The following is a 20,470-nucleotide window of genomic DNA, read 5'->3' as shown; positions in this document are numbered from 1 at the left end:
TACATCAGAAGTTTCCACACAGTGTCTTGTGATTATTTGTAAAAATGAACAAAGAATATGTATTCATAAGCATAAACAAATACAGTTTTATTCTGGATATTATTGTGGCATATTACATTATAATTCTTTGACTCACTGTTTTTTCTATTGCCTTCAGCACATACTGCAACACTTTTGATTGCTGGCTGGTTTCTCTCTTACCTTGCTTATCATTAGTAATAGTCGAAGCTCAAGTGGTTCTGAGTTCTGGGTTGTTGATCGGGACATTAAGGTTCAAGCTCCAGCACCACCAAACTACCTCTGCATGCACCTGAGCCCAACTTCTAAAGCATTTAATTTTAGCATTTAATTTTAAAGTTAAATGCTTCAGAAGTTGAAAGTTGAAAAAATTGTAGCAAACGGATAAGCTCTTCGCTAAGGCTTAGTTTTTTCATTTAATTTTAAGATTATTACTAATTGTATCTTTATATCTGTATATGTATAATTTAGTTAAACATGGCATTTTTTATCCTAAAGAATAGATATTTTGCTCATATTTATGTCATTCTAAAAGACATTATGTGTGTAAAGCTGAAATAATGATATGCATTGATATGATATGTATTATTATGGTATGGGTGTATACTGAATAACAAAAACAAATGTGCCTGAATACTATTCCCCTTACTGTAAGACCCCATCACTCTAATCTTTGAAAGTGATATTACTTTGTTACTGTAGGTCAAGTCAAGAAGTCAAGAAGCTTTTAGGTATACGTGCCTGTGTTATTCCTATTGGGTGGGAGTGATTTTGTATACATATTTCAGTACAAAGTTAACTGATCAGGCAAGTCGTGGCCTAATGGTTAGAGAGTCTGACCAGTAATCCTAAGGTAGTGGGTTCGAGTCTCAGGCCGGGCACGACTGAGGTGCCCTTGAGCAAGGCACCGAACCCCACAACTGCTCCCTGGGTGCCGCAGCATAAATGGCTGCCCACTGCTCCGGGTGTGTGTTCATAGTGTGTGTGTGTGTTCACTGCTGTGTGTGTGTGCACTTTGGATGGGTTAAATGCAGAGAACGAATTCTGGGTATGGTTCAACATACTTAGCCGTATGTCACTTCACTTAATTGTTCTTTGTTCAGTTCATTTCACTGTTCAATGTGATGCATGAGAAGCAGTTGCAGCTTTTTATTAAACGTTTGTGTTTTATTACTTGCTTCAGTTATAAATGACCAAAAATGCTCAGATGAATAACCTTCTATAACACTTGTCTCTTAATGTGTCACTTACAAATTGGTATGAATTTGCAATCATGACACAGAAACCTGTTAGTAATTTATGATAGAAAGATTGTGATCCTTAGCTGCCCTTTGTTTGCATTTGATTTTATCACACTTGTAAATGTCTTTGGATAAAAGCAAGTAATGAGTAAATGTATGCAAATGCTTGAATGTTCTACTTGTCTGATCTGAAATCCATTTTCAGTGCCACAAAACCATTATGTGAGGCTATAATATTGTAATGAGTCACAGCGTGAATCACACATCCTTGATTTAACTTAAGTAAGTATGAAATTGTGTTTTGTTTGTTAAAAATTATTTTTTACATAATTACCAGTTGGTGGCAGTAAATCAGGCCCAGCAAAGAAAGTGATTAATTAAGCCACTTTTAGTTTACCAGCATGTCCAATATTTCTATTTTTGCCAGTATTATTTAACTAGTAAATGATTTATTTAGGTAAGCTTGTAGTAACTGATTATCTTGATTGAGCTTAATAGCACTAATTCTACAATGATAATGAGATCCAATGTAATGTTAAAAAAAAATCAAGCTCAGGGTGACATGGTGGCACAGCAGGCAGGCTTGCCACCTCATAGCTGTGTGGTTTAATCATTAGCCACAGGTACTTATTCTGTGGTGTTTAATACAGTATATTCTTGTTGGGTCCACATGTGTTTCTTGGGGTCTTCCACTTTCTTCACTTGAACTGGCATTTCTCAGTAGCTCCTGTAAGAGCTCTATAAGACATAGTGATTATTTCATTATACTCACTTTATTCTTATCCACTTCTATTGGAATTGAGCCACAATTTTCTCAAGATAGGTTACTTCAAAGCCAAGCATTCTCCACTTAGGAATCAATTTTATTCTTCTCACACCTTCCTCTGTAAGGTAAGGCACTTCAGACTTTGTAAATGCTGCAGTAAAATGGAAATGTTCTTGGTTGCAATTCCAATGCGTTTAAGAGAGTTGACTCTTTGAAGTACTTCTTGGCACTGAGGGTGATACTTAGCATCCAGTTGTCTATATTGGTATTTGCTCTCTCTCTCCCTCTCTCTCTCTCTCTCTCTCTCTCTCTCTCTCTCTCTCTCTCTCTCTCTCTCTCTCTCTCTCTCTCTCTCTCTCTCTCTCTCTCTCTCTCTCATTCTCACAGACTAAGGCAGGAAATCAATGCATTTTGGAAAGCATCTCAGCTATTTTATTGATGCCACTGTATGGGAACTTCAGTCAAACGGATCTACACACTGTGTTAAAACATAGAAGCTTAGGCTACCTAAGCTAATCTCATGCAAAATTCAAGGTTCAAAGTGAGTAGAATTCATAAAAAAATATGAATAAATCAAAAGCTAATGGCTTTAGTCGGGGTATTTTTAATAATGGGATTTCGTTGCAGTTATAGTAATAGCAAAAGCTTAGAGTACAAACAAAGCCAATCTTCTACTCTTCCAGTGGTCACAGTCATGAATATCATGTTGAACAACCCTTTCCAAATGTTTAACAAATTTTAAATAAACCTGAACTTACATGAAAACCCTGTGGCTTACAAGAATTTGTTAGGGAAAATGTATGAAAATATGTATGGATGTATAAAAATATATTTTAAAATAATGCTTCTTAAAGTTCTCCAAAGGTTAATGAATAGCACTAATTCTACAATGATAATGAGATCCAATGTATTGTTTAAAAAAATCAAGCTCAGGGTTTTATACAATGTTTATGAATAAAGGGTATAAATAAATGAAATAGGCAAAAAAAATCATGAAAATATTTTAAAAGTCAACAAATGAAAGTGCAAATTTTGCTGTGTGCTTTCGTCATCTACTGTTCTGCAGAATGATTTAAAAAAAAAAAAAAAAAGACCACAAAAGGAGCAGCAGCCAAACATACACACTTGTGGGCTTCTTGCAAAGCTGCACAACAAATGTTATAGCAGTACTTTTCCCTACTTACTACTGACTCTTTGCACTTTTGATGTATTTTGTTTCTATACAGGTATTTTTATTTTCACATTCAAAATTATTTTACAATTACGCAAAACACAAGTTCTTTTTCTACATACAAATGGCTTCCTTTTTTTAAATGTGACTCAGATAAGGAAAGCAGTAAACAAGGTGCACTACTGTCCTCTGGTGTCCAATGAACAGACTTTCACCTTGCATAGACAGCCTTTCTTTATTTTAAGGTTTGGTCAAAAGGTAAAAAATAAATAAACATACACTTATTGTTCTGATAACTTTGTAGTTGTACATGCCAAAAGGTTACATACAGACCAAAGATATTCACATTTAATTTTGCAATTAGGGTTTCTACTTTTTTCCTTTAGACAACTTTTCAATTTCAGACAATTTCACAATTTCAAAACAAGAGTTAAGAAACTTATTTTATCTTTTATACACATTTTGTAGCATTTTTATTGCTTTAAACCTGAATCAAAGTTTAGTGTATCCTTCCACGTGCTCCTAACAATACTATTTTAGCCCATTCCTTTTTACAGAACAGGTGTAATTCAGTCAGGTTTGTGGGTCTGACAAGCTTTTTCAGTTCCATCCACAAATGTATTATGGGTTTCAGATCAGTCTAACTGAAGCTGTTAGATCTCTAGGTGCCTCAAGATCCTCACAGAGTCGGCCTCATCTCAGTGGAGGTCCAAAGTCTTCATGGCATGGAAGACAATCGGAGCTGGTACAATTAAAGTATATGTCTTTAGGTTTACTTTATTATTTTAACTTCTGCTCTTCATCTTGTTGTAATTTATTTTTTGAATTGCACAATAACATTTTTTGAGCAAAACCACACTTCACAGTTGCACATAACATTGGTCATTATGGCCAATGATTAGTTCTTTAATCTTTTTTGTTTCATCTAACCAACATTTCCTCAAAAAGCTGGTGGTGTTTTGAGAAAAACAACCAGTACAATTGTGTGATTTGTGAAGACAGTTTGAGAAAAAAACACATACTGTATTGTTGAGATGGTCGGGTGTACTTTTGGCCATACAGTGTATTTTCATGGGGTTCATGTTTTAATCACTTGAGCACTAATCTTAATTAAAATTAATCTTATTGTTAAATTCAGTGTTGTAGAACATTAGAACAATTAGTTACTATTAAGTCATTTCTTTACCATCCTCTCGGAGTTTTTAAGAATGTATTTTATTTCTTACTTTGCACCTTCAGACATCAAAAAAGGCATTTGTTAATTATCTTGTTACTGTTTAGGTAAACGGGGGCACGGTGGCTTAGTGGTTAGCACGTTTGCCTCACACCTCCAGGGTTGGGGGTTCGATTCCCGCCTCCGCCTTATGTGTGGAGTTTGCATGCTCTCCCCGTGCTTTCCCCGTGCCTCGGGGGTTTCCTCCGGGTACTCCGGTTTCCCCACCCGGTCCAAAGACATGCATGGTAGGTTGATTGGCATCTCTAGAAAATTGTCCTTAGTGTGTGAGTGAATAAGAGTGTGTGTGTGCGCCCTGTGATGGGTTGGCACTCCGTCCAAGGGTGTATCCTGCCTTGATGCCCGATGACGCCTGAGATAGACACAGGCTCCCTGTGACCCGAGAAGTTCGGATAAGCGGTAGAAAATGAATGAATGATTAGGTAAAGATAACAAGCCCATCTTAAATAAAAATAGTATGATACGTAATAAATAAATAAAATGACACAAACAGGGTTGTGTTGGCTTATTTGTGAACGCTGTACTCACACAATAACTCTGCAAGCTTCTCGTTACGCCAGCGAGCCTAAATGGAATGAACCACATGAAACGATGTTATAACATGGTAGGTTAAAATTGGCGGCATAGCGTCACCATAGTTACAGGCAAACGCGACACTTCCGTGTATAAAGAACGTTGCTTCTGAGCATGCGCAATAAGCCGGCACTGCACGACATCATAATTCATCGCCCTCATCATTATTTGTGTTAGTGACAGCTGTGTCCGAATGCATGTAAAGGACGTGATGTTCTTTCACAAGCATCCCGTATGTTCTAAATTCTAGAATTTTGTAATTACTATACAATATGTCTCGTAATAACTGTTATAACCTGGCAAGATGGATAGCACATGCAAGGAGCGCAAACGTCCCTTTTCTTTTTCAACAAGCTGTAAAGGACCATGAACCTGTGCAGATGTTGGAGGACATGCGCAACATAGAGATATTTCACTGGAAAACAGGCAGCCGGCCACGGACATACAGCCCATCTGAGGCACTGCTGTATGCCATCGTGTACGACCACCAAGCTTACGCACAGTACTTGTTGAATCAGTTCTCAGATGGTGCTCTTGCCATGCCAGATGAGAATTTCTGCTGCTGTCCACCATCTGCTCCACACTTAGCCATGGCTATCCTTTACAACAGGAAGGACATAATAACTCTCATTCTTAATGTGGCACATAGAATGCCAACTCTGCAGTCCTATGTGAACCGAGGAGCATGCATTTCCTTGTTGGATCACAAAACTCCACTCCATCTGGCATGTGAGATGTCACAACCAGAGACTGTCATGATGTTACTGGGAAGTGGGGCTTCACTACAAGCTGAGGATCACGATTATATGACACCACTGGATCTCATTCTCATGCAGCTACGGCTCCCCCAAGTGAACATAGGTGCCAAGAAGTTGTGCCTCGAAAGGCTGCTCTTGTTCATGCCTGAAGTGCAGTTCAACATGAAGAGCTCACTAAAAAATGATCCAGAGTACTGGTCCAAAGTTCTGGGAGAGGAGATGTTTAACTATCTGGTTGGAAAAGTTCCAGGAACTCTCTTTCTCAAAGCTATGCAAAGAACTCTTGCTCACCTACCCCGTCATGAATTTTTAAAAAGTCTGGAAGAACTGCCCATTCCAGTTTTTCTGAAACCTATCACATCACAAAGGACAATATTTTTACATGACTAATAATAACTGTACAAGCAATGTATGTGTTTCCTAGTGGTTCTAATGATTATGCAAATTATTTATTGTACATTCTACTATAGCATTATGTTTGAGTTTTTTATGCTTGTATGTGTTTTATTGGAAAACCTGATGTTCTGGTTTTTTGTTTTTATTGACTTTTAAAACAATTTAAACAGTCTGAAGTTAAAAGACGAATCCTGATTTGAAGTTTTTCTTTTTATGTGAAGCATTTGATAGTATGTCCAACTGAAAGGCCATTAAAACACATACCAAACCCATATTTCTGTTCACTATACTGCGCTATACTATTTAAATTAACATTTTAAGGTGTTTTGCACTGCATTATCATGATACAATCATAACACTGACTACTGAAAGAGAGATTTTTTCTGTGTTCTTCTGTCCAACCATGATTAAGAGTAACCATTCTTATGTCAAGTCATTTATGTTACTATGAAAAAAATAAGGGTTAAAATTCATGTAACCCTTATTTTTTCCACAGTAACATAAATCTCTTTTTTAAAATCCATTCTAAATCTCCATCCTACCATCTCTTAGGGCTTGTGGTCCCCAACCAAGGGCTATGAACTGGTGCCAGTCCATGGGTTATTTGGTACCGAGCCGCACAGAAAGAATAATTTTTTGCAGCCACATGAATGAGAATTTTAACTTGAATTCAAATTCATATATATTTGTATAGCGCATTTTACAATTGACATTATCTAAAAGCAGCTTTCCATTTACATTTTCCATATTTGCAGCATTTGGCAGATGCCCTTATCCAGAGCGACGTACAAAAGTGCTTAAGTCTCTATCATTGAATGCATAAGCTCTGGTTCACTAGGCTACAGACTTAAAATACCATGAGCCTAAATCACTGTTCAAAGTTTATTTATTTACATTTACATTACATTTACAGCATTTGGCAGACGCCCTTATCCAGAGCGACATACATAAGTGCTTAAATCTCTAACATTGAATACATTAATGCTGGTTCACTAGGTTACATACTTAAGATACCATGAGTTTAAAACATTTGTTCAAAGTTACAATGAAAAAGTGTCAAAGGTTGTTTTGTTTTTTTTTTTAATGCAAAAGATAAGGAAAGAAGTGCTAGTTGAAGTGTTTCCTGAATAAGTAGGTCTTCAACCGCCGCTTGAAAATAGCCAGTGACTCAGCTGTCCAGACCTATAGGGGAAGTTCATTTCACCACCTTGGTGCCAGAACAGAGAAGAGTCTTGTAGTATACTTGACTCTTACCCTGTGAGATCGTGGAACCAGTCGAGCAGTGCTGGTAGATCGGAGGTTGCGGGGTGCACTGCGAGGAATGATGAGGGCTTTGAGGTAAGAGGGAGCTGGTCCATTTTTGGCTTTGTAGGCCAGCATCAGTGTTTTGAATCTGATGCGTGCAGCTACCGGAAGCCAGTGGAGGGATCGCAGCAGCGGGGTGGTATGCGAGAACTTTGGCAGGTTGAAAACAAGGGCAGCTGCATTTTGGATCATTTGCAGAGGACGGATTGCGTTCATAGGTAGACCTGCCAGCAGTGCATTGCAGTAATCCAGTCTAGAAATGACAAGAGACTGAACAAGTACCTGAGCAGCCTGTGTGGACAAAAATGGCCGAATCCTTCTAATGCTGTAGAGAAGAAACCGACATGAGCGAGTCACATTAGCAACATGAGAGGAAAAGGACAGTTGATTGTCCATGGTTACCCCAAGGTTGCGAGCTGTGGCTGAAGGGGAGATCAGATCATTGTGCAAGGATATAGCAAGATCATGTCCTGGGGATGAATCACCTGGGATGAACAGCAGTTCAGTTGTTGCTAAGATTGAGCTTTAACTGATGATTGGTCATCCATGATGAAATTTCTCCCAGACATGCTGAGATCCGGTCAGAAGCTGTGGCATCCGAGGGTGGGAAAGAGAAGATAAGTTGTGTATCATCAGCATAGCAGTGGTAAGAGAACCCATGTGATGAAATAACTTCACCAAGAGAGTGAGTATACAGGGGGAAAAGAAGAGGACCAAGTACTGAGCCCTGTGGGATGCCAGTGGAGAGTCTGCGTGGAGCAGATGTCACTCCCCTCCATGTTACCTGATATGAGCGTCCTTCCAGGTAGGAAGCAAACCATTCCCAAGCTGATCCGCAAATCCCAAGACTCTTGAGGGTGGATAAGAGAGTCTTGTGGTTGACCGTATCAAACGCTGCTGAAAGGTTAAGGAGGATAAGGATGGATGACAGTTTGGCTGATCTAGCAGCATGTAGCTTCTCAGAGACATCCAAAAGGATGTCTCTGTGGAATGAGCTACTTTAAAGCCAGACTGGTTGGGGTCTTGGAGGTTGTTCTGTGAGAGATAGACAGTTGATTATAGACAATGCGTTCAAGAATTTTTTAAAGAAATGAGAGAAGTGATACCGGTCTGTAGTTACTGATGTCTGATGGATCCAGAGCAGGTTTCTTTAGGATGGGATGAATTATTTCCTGTTAATTTAATTTTGTTAAACATGGCATTGTTTATGTGAAAGAATAGATATTTATTTAATTTTAAGACATTCTGTGTATAAACCTGAAATAATGATATGCAATGGGTGTATACTGAATAACAAAAACAAATGTGCCTGAATACTATTCCCTTTACTGTAAGATCCCTTCACCCTAATCTTTGAAAGTGATATTACTTTGTTAGATATACATGCCTGCGTTATTCGTATTGGGTGGGAGTGATTTTGAATACAAAATGTTAATCTTGAAAATTAACATCTGTCATATGTGATCTTAAGTGTTATTGTTTTTTGTTCAGTTCATTTCACTGTTAAATGTGATGCATGAGAAGCAGTTGCAGCTTTTCATTAAATGTTTGTGTTTTATTACTTGCTTCAGTTATAAATGACCAAAAATGCACAGATGAATAACCTTCTTTAACAATTGTCTCTTAATGTGTCACTTACAATTTGGTATGGACTTGCAATCATGACACAGAAACCTGTTAGTAATTTATGCTAGGAAGATTGTGATCCTTAGCTGCCCTTTGTTTGCATTTGAAATTTATCACACTTGTAATGTACCTGGATAAAAGCAAGTTATGAGTAAATGTATGCAAATGTTTGAATGTTCTACTTGTCTGATCTGAAATCCATTTTCAGTGGCACAAAACCATTATGTGAGGCTATAATATTGTAATGAGTCACAGCGTGAATCAAGCATGCTTAATTGGACTTGTATGAAATTGTGATTTGTTCGTTTAAAAATAATGTTTACATAATTACCAGTTGGTGGCAATAAATCAGGCCCAGCAAAGAAAGTGATTAATTATGCAGGTTTTAGTTTACCAGCATTTTTCAGTATTATTTAACTAGTAAATGATTTATTTTTATTTATTTAATGATGCAGGTTCTACTTCTACATACAAATGGTTTCCATTTTAAATGTCTGTGACTACTGTCCTCTGATGCCCAATGAACAGTCTTTCACCTTGCATACACTACATACACTTATTTTTCTGATAACTGTGTAGTTGTACATGCACATATAGTGTACAGAGGCCAAATGTTTACATACACAAACCAAAGATATTCACATTTAATTTTACAATTAGGGTTCCTACTAAGTTCCTTACGACAACAACTTTTCAATTTCAAAACAACAGTTAAGAAAAATATTTCAGCTTACATACACAATTGTTTTTAGCATTTTGTGGCCTTTAGCAGTAAGTTTGAGAAAAACACACTGTATTGGTGTGATGGTTGGGTGTCCACGTACTTTTGGCCATCATCCCCTCGGAGTTAAGAAGACAAAAAAAAAAGCCAATCTTAAATAAAAATAGTATACTACATAGTAAATAAATAAAATTTGTTACAAGCGACACTTGCGTGTATAAAGAACGTTGCTTCTGAGCATGCGCACCAAGCCGGCACTGCAGCGACATCATAATCATCACCCTCATCATTATTGTGTTAGTGACAGAATGCCTGGAAAGGACTTCTGATGTGATGTTTTTCACGTAACTACAGTAGGTGTTATGAATGTGTGCACGTATTTGTAGTGAATGAAGGTTTCTAAATCTAAATTCTGTTCTAAATTCTAGAATTTCCATAATACTCTACTATATGTATCATAATACCTGTTGTAGCTTGGCAAGATGGATGACACGCGCAATGAACACAAACTCCTATCTTTTCGTTTTTACCGAGCTGTAAGGGACCATGGACCTGTGCAGATGTTGGAGGACATGCGAAACCTGGAGATATTTCACTGGGAAGAAGGCAGCCGGCAATTGACATACACTCCATCTGAGGCACTGTTATATGCCATCGTGCACGACCACCAAGCTTACGCACAGTACTTGCTGAATCAGTTCTCAGATGGTGCTCTTGCCATGCCAGGTGAGAATTTCTGCTGCTGTCCATCATCTGCTCCACACTTAGCCATGGCTATCCGCTACAACAGGAAGGACATAATGGCTCTCATTCTTCATGTGGCACATAGAATGCCAACTCTGCAGTCCTACGTGAACCGAAGAGGATGCAATCATATGGAGGATGGCAAAACTCCACTCCATCTGGCATGTGAGCTGTCACACTCGGAGACTGTCATAATGTTACTGGGAAGTGGGGCTTCACCACAAGCTGAGGATCACAATGATATGACACCACTGGATCTCATTCTCATGAAGCTACGGACCTCCAAAGTGAACATAGGTGGCAAGATGTTGTGCCTGGAAAGGCTGCTCATGTTCATGCCTGAAGTGCGGTTCAAAATGAAGAGCTCACTGAAAAATGATCCACAGTACTGGTCCAAAGTTCTGGGAGAGAAGACATTTAACTACCTGGTCGGAAGAATTCCAGGGACACTCTTTCTCAAAGCTATGCAAAGAATTCTGTTTCAACTACCTACTCATCAATTTTTTAAAAGTCTGGACGAACTGCCCATTCCGGATTTTCTGAAACCCCTCCCACACAGCCCTTAATGCAGTCTTAAAGCTGGAACTCCTACTGAAACATACTTTATTTGTTTTGTTTTTTCTTTTTATCGAATTTATATCTGTGTGACTGACATACATTTGACATGTAAATATGTGCATTTGTGTGTGAAAGTGTGTGCATGTATGTGGCATGAAATTAATTATTTAACCAATCACTGTAACTTTAAGAAAACAGTAAGTAAAAACGTCTTCCTGCTCTCAAATTAAATAATGGAAACGCCTCTTTAATTAAAAAAGGACAATATTTTTACATAACTAATAATAACTGAACAAGTAATGAATGTGTTTCCTAGTGAGTATGCGAATTATGTATTGTACCAACTAAATGTAATGTATTGTCAAATCAAAATCAAATCAAATCAAATTTTATTTGTCACATACATACAGGGTACGATATGCAGTGAAATGCTTTATACAACTGTCCGGTATAAGAATAAAAAATGTTGTAATGTATTGTAAATTAAATTTAATGTAATGTCATTTAACTTTTATTCTCCCAGAGCATTATGTTTGAGAACATGCTTGTATTCTTGTATTTGTTTTATTGTTTTATTGTTTTACGTGATGGACTGGTTTTTTTTTTTTCACTTTGCTTTTTTATTGACTTTTAAAACAGTTTAAACAGTCTGAAGTTAAAAGACGAATCCTGATTTTTTTTTTTTTTTTTTAAGTTTTTCTTTTTATGTGAAGCATTCGGTAGTATGTCCATCTGAAAGCCAATAATTTTGAAAACCCATAATTCTGTTCACTATACAGCGCTATACTATTTAATTTACAATTTTAAGGCGTGTCTTGCACTGCATTATCATGATACAGTCATCACAACACTGACTGCTGAAAGAGAGATTATTATTATTATTATTATTATTATTATTATTATTATTAACATTATTATTATTATTATTATTATTATTATTATTATTATTATTATTATTATTAACATTATTATTATTATTATTATTATATGAAAATCTGGATACCAACCATATTTAATATGCAAGTATGTTTTTTCTGTGTTTTGTTCAACCGTGATTTATGTGTAACCATTATATCTTCCTGGTCATTTACGTTATTGTGGACAAAATAATTGTAAAAAATCCATTCTGAATCTCCATCCCACCATCTCTTAGAACCACTGACTGCTGCCAGTACATAAGTCATTATGTTTTTATTAGTAGTAGTAGTTGTAGTAGTACCTGGCTGCACAGAAAGAATAGAAAAAACTTTGGTCCACAATACACTTCTTGTTACTGCTGACAACGATTATATGCCCTGTAGGTGCTTTTTTTCCCTGTAGAATAATCTACAGATACTGTAGTTGTAGCCAGCAGATGGAGACATTTGCTTTGTTAGTCCCACAGTCAGTCTGATATCCTGTACCTTATCACCAATGTTCAGAGTTAGAGTCACCTTTAAGCCTTAATTTTAGCCTGCTGCTGGGTGGATGTTATATATTTAAAAGAAGAATTTGAAGAAATTCTTTTCTTCACATATTGCAGCTAAGGAAGTTGGTATCATAACACTGGGTCAACATATAATACAAGCATCTGTTCTGGAACAGAGACAATTAAGAGGCCCAACAATGGCATTTTGACAGTTGTTCAGCTTGAACCCTGTAATTCCAATCAACAGTATAGAATACTCACTCATTTTCTACCACTTATCCGAACTACCTCGGGTCACGGGGAGCCTGTGCCTATCTCAGGGCATCAAGGCAGGATACACCCTGGATGGAGTGCCAACCATCACTCACACAATCACACACTACAGAAAATTTTCCAGATGCCAATCAACTTACCATGCATGTCTTTGGACCAGGGGAGGAAATATAGATGCGTATAGAATACGCATGTTATATACGAATATACGAATGTTATGTATTGTCTTCAATAAGACAAAAGGCAAACAATAATAAAGTAGTATTTCCAGATCAAAAATGACAAGCAATAGAATAAATAATGCTTAATAAAAAAATGTAAATGTTTGTTTAATAATGTTAACATATAAAAGTAAGGAAAAGCAAAATTCTTGGTATATGCCAACTAGTCCACAGTCTGCCTTCTATAAAATTGACTGTTCCTGTCAGTCAATTAAATTAGTGTAAAAGGAAACACCTTCATATAAGAAATAAATGTATATTAAATTAATATATGTTATGTAGAAAAAGTGCAGGGTACATGTAATATTTAAATAAGATCACATTTCTCACAAAAGACTCATTACATAAGTTTTGTCACTGTTAAGTTTCATTTTCTATCACAACTGTGGCTTAAATTCAAACTTAAACTTCTACATTCCACAAAGTTTTGCATGGTGACAAGATTCTGTCACTTGTCATTTGTGATAAAAACTGACTCAGATTCTCACTACCACTGCTAAATCTGTATTGTCGATGCAATCGTTTGTGTAAGAATTCATTCTTTATTAGTAACTGCTTTATTGCAAGAGTGAAAGGTCAATGCTTCTTTTCTGTTTCAGATTTTTTTTAATACATTTATATAGTAAGCCATGTTAAAAAACAGTTTTTATGTTTAGTGTAATAACTGATACATTGTAAACATAGATTTGAATGTTAAATGAACATAAAAGTCTAAATGTTAAATGTAAGTTTAAATGTGGTCTATGCTGTCTGCATTTAATTGTTTGCAGCAGGAAATTATTTAATTTAGTTCTAACTATTTGTTTTAAAATAAGATTTGGTTGCATTATAATATTCACCAATATTCATCCAGCATTCAACTTTATCTTTGGTGCCTCTGAGAAAACATGCAGAACTCCTCATAGACAGGAATTCCAGCTCAAAATTAAACTAAGGACCCTGGAGCTTCAATAACTTTAGAATGAACCATAATACACGTTACTGACATCACGTAAAACTCTCATGAAGCAGAACATTTTACAGCTTTCTATTCGATGATGAGGTAACAGTTTTTAATACCCATTTTACAGTAAGTACTTGCACAATAAGGGTTAACAGTACGTCACTTGCTGTTGTACCTGTTCTACCTGTTTTCTGGCAAATTCTGGAAAAACAGAGGCTGTTTATCGCTGCATGTATATGTATATAGCTTGTGCGACACAAGTAACTTATTTCACTTTGTAACATGGCACCCTCTGTTTCTCATCTGTACCTTTATGTACTGGGGATAGTGATGCTAGTGTCTATAGTGCGCTGTGATTTTATAAAGTCACATTTTGGAGCATATATGCCTGGTGACATTGTCCTTGGAATTGTGGTATCAGTTCATTCTAAAGTACAAGACCTTGAAAATCGGACAAGGCCAGGACCGTATACATGCAAAGAGTGAGTATAGAGGAATGTAATGTTGTTGTTTTTTTAATATCAGCTATACTCCAATACCTTTCTGATTTTGATTATGCCTCATTTGAACCAGAACTTCTTATTTTTTTTCTGTTCATTTTTAGCTTTGATCAAATACCATTTGTGACATCTTTAGTTGCAATTCACACAATTGAAGAGATCAATAATTCAAGCTTCCTTCCTGGCATTAAACTTGGATATCTGATGTGTGATGCTTGTGTATATGGTACCAAAGCTTTAGACTGTGTGGAGCGCATGCTTGCAGTTAATGAACCACCTGCTCGCCTCCCTGACTATTCAAACTTCACTTCACCCATAAAAGCAATTTTGGGTGAAAGATACTCAGAACTGTCGATTCCTATTGCCAAACTCCTTAGTCTCTACATGATTCCCCAGGTAAAATCAACAAAACATTATTCTTATCAGCTTTTCTGCAGTGTTGTATTTAGTAAACCTGACCTGACTTAAAGTTTGGGAAAATCATTTACATGTATTCACAAATTCTGCAATATTTAGATTTTGCTTTTTGCTAATAGTTCAAATTTGCAATTTGGAAAATATACTGCAATTGTTTAAAATCAAGGCTTGGGTGGGGCAGACAAGCAAACACAAACGTAAACAAAACACATGGCACAAGTAGAAAGTCCGGATGTGATCCTGACATGCTTGTTTATCAATTTAGTTTGAATGAACATAGATATACAACAATTCAATGTAACATATTAACTAATTTCTCTTTTTTTATTGATTATTTTTACCATAACAGATCAGTTGCACGTCTACCGCACCAGCACTGAGTGACAAATTACGCTATGCATCATTCTTTCGCGTTGTTCCAAGTGACTTGTACCAGACTAAGGCACTGGTAAAGCTCATGAGCCATTATTCCTGGAACTGGGTTGGGGTGGTTACACTTGATGATGAATATGGTAGAGCAGTCCTTGAGAACTTTGTGCAGGATGCACAGAAAGAGCAAGTGTGTCTCCATTACCAGAAAATCTTACCAAATTACCTAGGTTCAGCAGATATAGAAGAAAGAATAATAAACATAGCTGATCAAATTGAATCCTCAAATGCAACAGTTGTTATGCTTATTCTAAGACCAGAACTTGTGCAGATGATCTTTCAGGAGATGATCATGAGAAACGTTAGTCGGGTCTGGATTGCTAGCGATGCCTGGTCCACAGCACGCTTCTTAATGAAGATGAAAGACATTAACAAAGTGGGAGAGATATTTGGTTTTACCTTTATAACTGGGGATATTCCTGGTTTTGAAGACTACATGCAGAACATTAGACCAAGTCCAGGGGCAAGGAATGATTTCATCACAGAGTATAAACAAATGCGGTCAAACTGCACTCAGACTCAGCAAATACAGAACCCATTTCTTTTGTATTGCAACAATACAGATGATAGTTTCCTTCTTCACACTGTCGATCTAACAGAGGCGTATGGTCAGAGAGTGGCAGTTTATGCCATTGCTCATGCCATCAAGAAGCTTTTAAAATGTGACGACACTTTCTGTTCTGAAGACACTAACTTTCTGCCTTGGAAGGTAATAGTCACAAATATGATCTTTAAATACTCTTAACTTTGTTGTTTATAATTTAAAAGTATTTTTATTTATTTTATTTTTTTTGTACAGCTTATAAGCATTCTTCGTAACATGAAATTCACTGTGGACAACCAGACATACTTCTTTAATAAAGAAGGTGATTTTGAAAATGGTTATGATCTTATCACGTGGAAGAAGGATGGTGATGAAAGAATACTTGACGTTGTTGGGAAATACATTATAAGCAGTAACAGTGTCACTGTCTACGAGCAAAAAATCTCATGGTTTAACAATACGGTGAGAGAAAAATGAATGCAACATCATATGAGTATAAAGCTTCAGTATGTTTATAATTAGAAGAACTAAACTGTTAAGGATTATATTTTAACAAAGGCATACAACTCTCTTCACATCAAGGTTCATGAATCCAGGTGTTCAAAGAGATGTCCAGCAGGCACACACAAGAACATATTAAATATAACATGCTGCTATACCTGTATCAGATGTGCTGCTGGAGAATATTCTGACCAGGAGGGTGAGTACACATAAAAGTGTATAAAAACATTCCTAAAGTGAAGGACATCAGAACCTAATAACATGTTATGGTTGGCAGTTTTTCTAAAGGTTATAACATTAGCAATTGCTATGATACTGCTGTTTGTATTTACTGGGAGGTGGCCTAAGCTTAGCTTTCCCAAAAGACCTCCCTGCCCTTCTAAACAGTAGTAGCTTAACAGAGCTAATGATTATATAATTCATTAGATTATATCTAACATCTTAGACAAACTAATCAAATTTATGCTTCCATAGTGAAAGTCACTCTGATCCTTTTGACACCTTTTTCCCCATTTTTCCTGCATCCAACACATCAACTCTGAGAACCTACTGTTCACATGTTGCCTAATATTTGCCACTGATTCACAGGTGTCACTGCAATGCGATAATTATTTTTATGCAAAAAAAACCCAAAAAAACAGAAAACTACTTTTTCTCCACACAGATCAACCAACCTGTACAAAATGTCTAAATGGAACGTCTCCTGCTGGTGCCACGGGATGTGTGGAGTGGACTGTGGGGATTTTGGATTGGTCAGCACCGCATTCTATTGTGGTTCTAATTGCAACAGCAATAGGCATTATACTATTAGTGGCCTCAATTATATTTTTCATTAAATACAGACAACACCGAATAGTGAGGGAGCTCTTCATATTTTTATGTATTATGCATGTAGGCCTGGCTGTAAGTTTTGGAAGTGTAATAGCTTTTTTAGGCAATCCAAGCCATCATCAGTGCATGCTACAGCAGGCAATGTACGGTCTTGGCTTCACTCTCACTGTGGCATGCATTCTGGTTAAGGCGTTTGGCTCATTCATAGCCTACCTGTCCTATAACCCAAATAGACAGCTTTACTTAAGCAGATTTAATAGGGCTTTTGTCAACATTGCCATCATTACAGCTGTTCAAGGTCTCATTTGCCTCTTCTGGTTTATATTTGATCCTGTTTTTGTTAACAAAACACAATCTAAAGACGATCCAGTTATTATGGACTATCTATGTACTTATGGGTCTAAGATTGCTGGGTTTGCTGTGATGCATATATACATTGCTGTTCTGGCTGTGTTATGTTTCGTGTTCGCCTTCAAAGGGAGAGCGAATGAGAATGAGCCTATAGTCTTCAGCATGCTCTTTCATTTGTTTGTCTGGCTTTGTTTTATTCCATTCTATTTCCTAATGGAAAATAAGCGGCACATTTTTCAACTCTCTGCCATTATGGTCTCCAACTACACAGTCATGATCTGTCACTTCAGCCCAAAATGGTTCAGGATCATTTTTAGAAATTAGAGAGGAGAAACCCCAATTTCACTCTTTTGACTCTGCTGACAGGCAGATGGACAGACGTTGCGTCCATTAGGCAAAATTTGTAGACCAAACAAAAAAGTTACAAAAAAGTACATTACCTTAAAAAAAGAATATATTTTAGTGGTAATGCAAAAGTAGTATTGTGATAAATAGTATTTTCATGCATGTAACTAATGAATTATAGAAGTCAATACAGAAATATCTGCATGGCTTTGTTCCCCAAAGATTATATCATTGCAAGAAATTGAACTCCATTGGAAATATTTGGTGTGAATTGAAAATGACAGTCTATATGAACAAAAATAAGAATGCGTGAAGTTTATTGAAATAATGTGCATTCATTGACGCAAATCTTACGATTGCCCCATAGTACCATAGTACTTAATCTCACAATATGAGTTTTTGATAGAAATTGTAGGAGTGGAGTAACTACCATACCACTTGCATCTGGTTATCTTTATGTGACAACCTCATCCAAATCAATAAAGAGACAAAGTGAAATTAATGCAGCAAAAAGAGAAAAACTAAATAGAAATAGACAACAAAGACAGAAAGCAAGGAAGAAGGAAGCTATGAAAATAAACAAGAGGAAATGGGGAAACTGTTGAATGAAATAAAGAAATTGAATATCTGATTAAATTGTAAAGAAGAGATCCAGAAGGAAGCTGGTTCAAAAACAGGAGGAACAGACAATGTACCTAGACAGTTGGATAAAGACTCAGTTTGCTGAAAGAAGATTATAGAAATTGCTATAAGTTTTCTTTGCCATTTTATAGAATGTTTTCTTTACCTTTTAAATGATCTTATGTAATCTTTTTATGCTCGGGAAATGATATGATGTTCAGCAGCATGTTTAAATGTCAAGACAGTGAGTGACATTGAAACTTGATCTGATCAACCACTTGATCAACCACAGCTTAAGCACACATGGTAAGCAACGGCAAATATTTCCCCTTATATGGCTATTTGCTTAGACCAAGATGTATTAAGATGTTTTGAGAAGCATGATGGTGTTGAAGAGAGGATGTTGCTGAGAAGCATAACGTTGTTGAGAAGCATAATGACGTCAGGAAACTTACTAATAAATGGTATAAAAAGGTTTTAGAACCAGTTATTAGTGTGCATTCAACTAGAGTCAAGCTTAGTGTGTTATACTCAGTTATTGCTAATAGTGTGGGCATCAGAGAACAAACGCAAACTTACACTTGGAGAGTGTTTCTTGGTTTGTTTTCATCTTTGCATTTTAATTACTTTTACTTATACTAATACTGTTTGATTATTTGAAGGAGATCTTATTTGTAATTTTATTTTTATTTTTATTTTACATATATTACACACATTTATCTGTATTACATTGCTTTTAATAAAAACAAGGCCTCCCATTGTGAGGAACCTGAAAAGGCAAGAAGATCTAAGTCTGACTCCTTCATCTACAGATTCAAACAATAGATTAGGTAGAACTTGAAGAGGATACTTTGTTAGAAGATCGAGGGACTTCGAATGACACCTGCGTTCAAGGTAAGACCTGAACTCTGCTAGTTGATCTTGTGTTTTCAAAACTAACCTGTTGAATCTAGGACACATTCCTTAGTGGGATTGTGGAAGGGTTTCCTATGCAATCCAAAAACAAGTGTCACTAAGGGACACGTAAGTCAGTATAAATTACTTCAGAGTTATTACTTAACAATTATTGTAAATAGGTTTTTACAATATTTCTTTTACCATTATACATTTGACATAAAAACTAAAATTAAAATTGATGTTTACACTCCTGAAGTGTAAGGAAATGTAATAATCTGCTGTATAAATGGGTTTTGATCTGGTGTGTTCTCAAAAGTAAATGGTGAAAATCCAATGAGATTAGTTGTTTATGAAATGCACAACCACATACTGCAACTGCATATGTGTACAGGTGCACAGGTGTTCCTGTATTTAGCATAGGCATTAGGTATTAAGAGTATTACATACTAGCTATAATTAGGACCAACAGCATTAGTAAACCAACAGCAACCTTGATTTTTTTATGAGATTAGGCTCTTACGTTTACACTTTTTTTCTTTGCATGGCCATCTGTACAACCTAAGAGCAAGGATTTCCAATCCTCCTTTATCCTCTAAGTCACTTGACTATTCAATAGAGAATGCACTGGTTCTATTCTAAGGGGACTAAAAACTGTAAAAATTTCCATCTAATGCAGACAGAACCAGTGCTTAAATTGGAGAAAGTATACATATTATTAAGGACTTGTAGTTTTTGTTTTTGTTTTGTTTTTTGTTTTTTGGTTTTTTTTTGTGTTGTTGTTTTCTTTGTCTTCCTCAACAGGCGGAGAACATTCTGATCATTGTAATGGGCTGCTCACCTTCCAAAGGTAAACTCTCTACAGCAATCTATACCCACCAAGATAAAGCTCTGCAGTCTGGATCATGTGAAATCAACTGCGGTGGGACAGAGATTAAGAGCCATACAGAGACAGCAATAGCCTCCGGAGGACAAGAAGAGAATTTTATTGTACAGCTCCAACGTAAAAGATTTACAGTTTGTGATAGTGTTAGTGGAAGTGTTGATATAGGAGAGACAAATGTACATTCACAAGAGAAAT

General features: G+C 36.4%; 2 protein-coding genes and 1 pseudogene across 2 annotated transcripts; all 3 read left to right on the top strand.

Moving 5' to 3' along the window:
• The first annotated feature begins 5,292 nt into the window (after window positions 1–5,292).
• LOC113644540 lies at window positions 5,293–6,532 on the top strand (annotated as a pseudogene).
• A 3,589-nt stretch (window positions 6,533–10,121) lies between these two features.
• On the top strand, window positions 10,122–11,996 carry zgc:112001 (uncharacterized protein LOC550384 homolog). Its single transcript, XM_027149470.2, has one exon. It carries the CDS (start codon window positions 10,292–10,294, stop codon window positions 11,117–11,119), a length of 828 nt encoding a protein of 275 aa, XP_027005271.2. The 5' UTR covers window positions 10,122–10,291; the 3' UTR covers window positions 11,120–11,996.
• Window positions 11,997–14,165: 2,169 nt separating this feature from the next.
• Window positions 14,166–19,147, top strand: LOC113644522 (G-protein coupled receptor family C group 6 member A). The gene is made up of 6 exons (XM_027149442.2): window positions 14,166–14,438; window positions 14,561–14,852; window positions 15,223–16,011; window positions 16,102–16,308; window positions 16,429–16,546; window positions 17,012–19,147. The coding sequence occupies exons 1-6, from the start codon at window positions 14,239–14,241 to the stop codon at window positions 17,851–17,853; spliced, it is 2,448 nt and encodes an 815-aa protein (XP_027005243.1). The 5' UTR covers window positions 14,166–14,238; the 3' UTR covers window positions 17,854–19,147.
• Window positions 19,148–20,470: the final 1,323 nt, after the last annotated feature.

This window comes from Tachysurus fulvidraco, chromosome 16, assembly GCF_022655615.1.
Source record: "Tachysurus fulvidraco isolate hzauxx_2018 chromosome 16, HZAU_PFXX_2.0, whole genome shotgun sequence".
In the NCBI taxonomy this organism is placed as follows: Eukaryota; Metazoa; Chordata; class Actinopteri; order Siluriformes; family Bagridae; genus Tachysurus; species Tachysurus fulvidraco.
Note: the sequence above shows the minus strand (reverse complement) of the source record. Positions and strands in the feature narration are given on the sequence as shown.

Coding starts and splice junctions, on each gene's coding strand:
- zgc:112001 (XM_027149470.2), top strand. CDS start 10,292: ATGGATGACACGCGCAATGAACACAAACTCCTATCTTTTCGTTTTTAC.
- LOC113644522 (XM_027149442.2), top strand. CDS start 14,239: ATGGCACCCTCTGTTTCTCATCTGTACCTTTATGTACTGGGGATAGTG. Junction 14,853..15,222: donor GTCTCTACATGATTCCCCAG/GTAAAATCAACA, acceptor TTACCATAACAG/ATCAGTTGCACGTCTACCGC. Junction 16,012..16,101: donor CTAACTTTCTGCCTTGGAAG/GTAATAGTCACA, acceptor TTTTTTGTACAG/CTTATAAGCATTCTTCGTAA.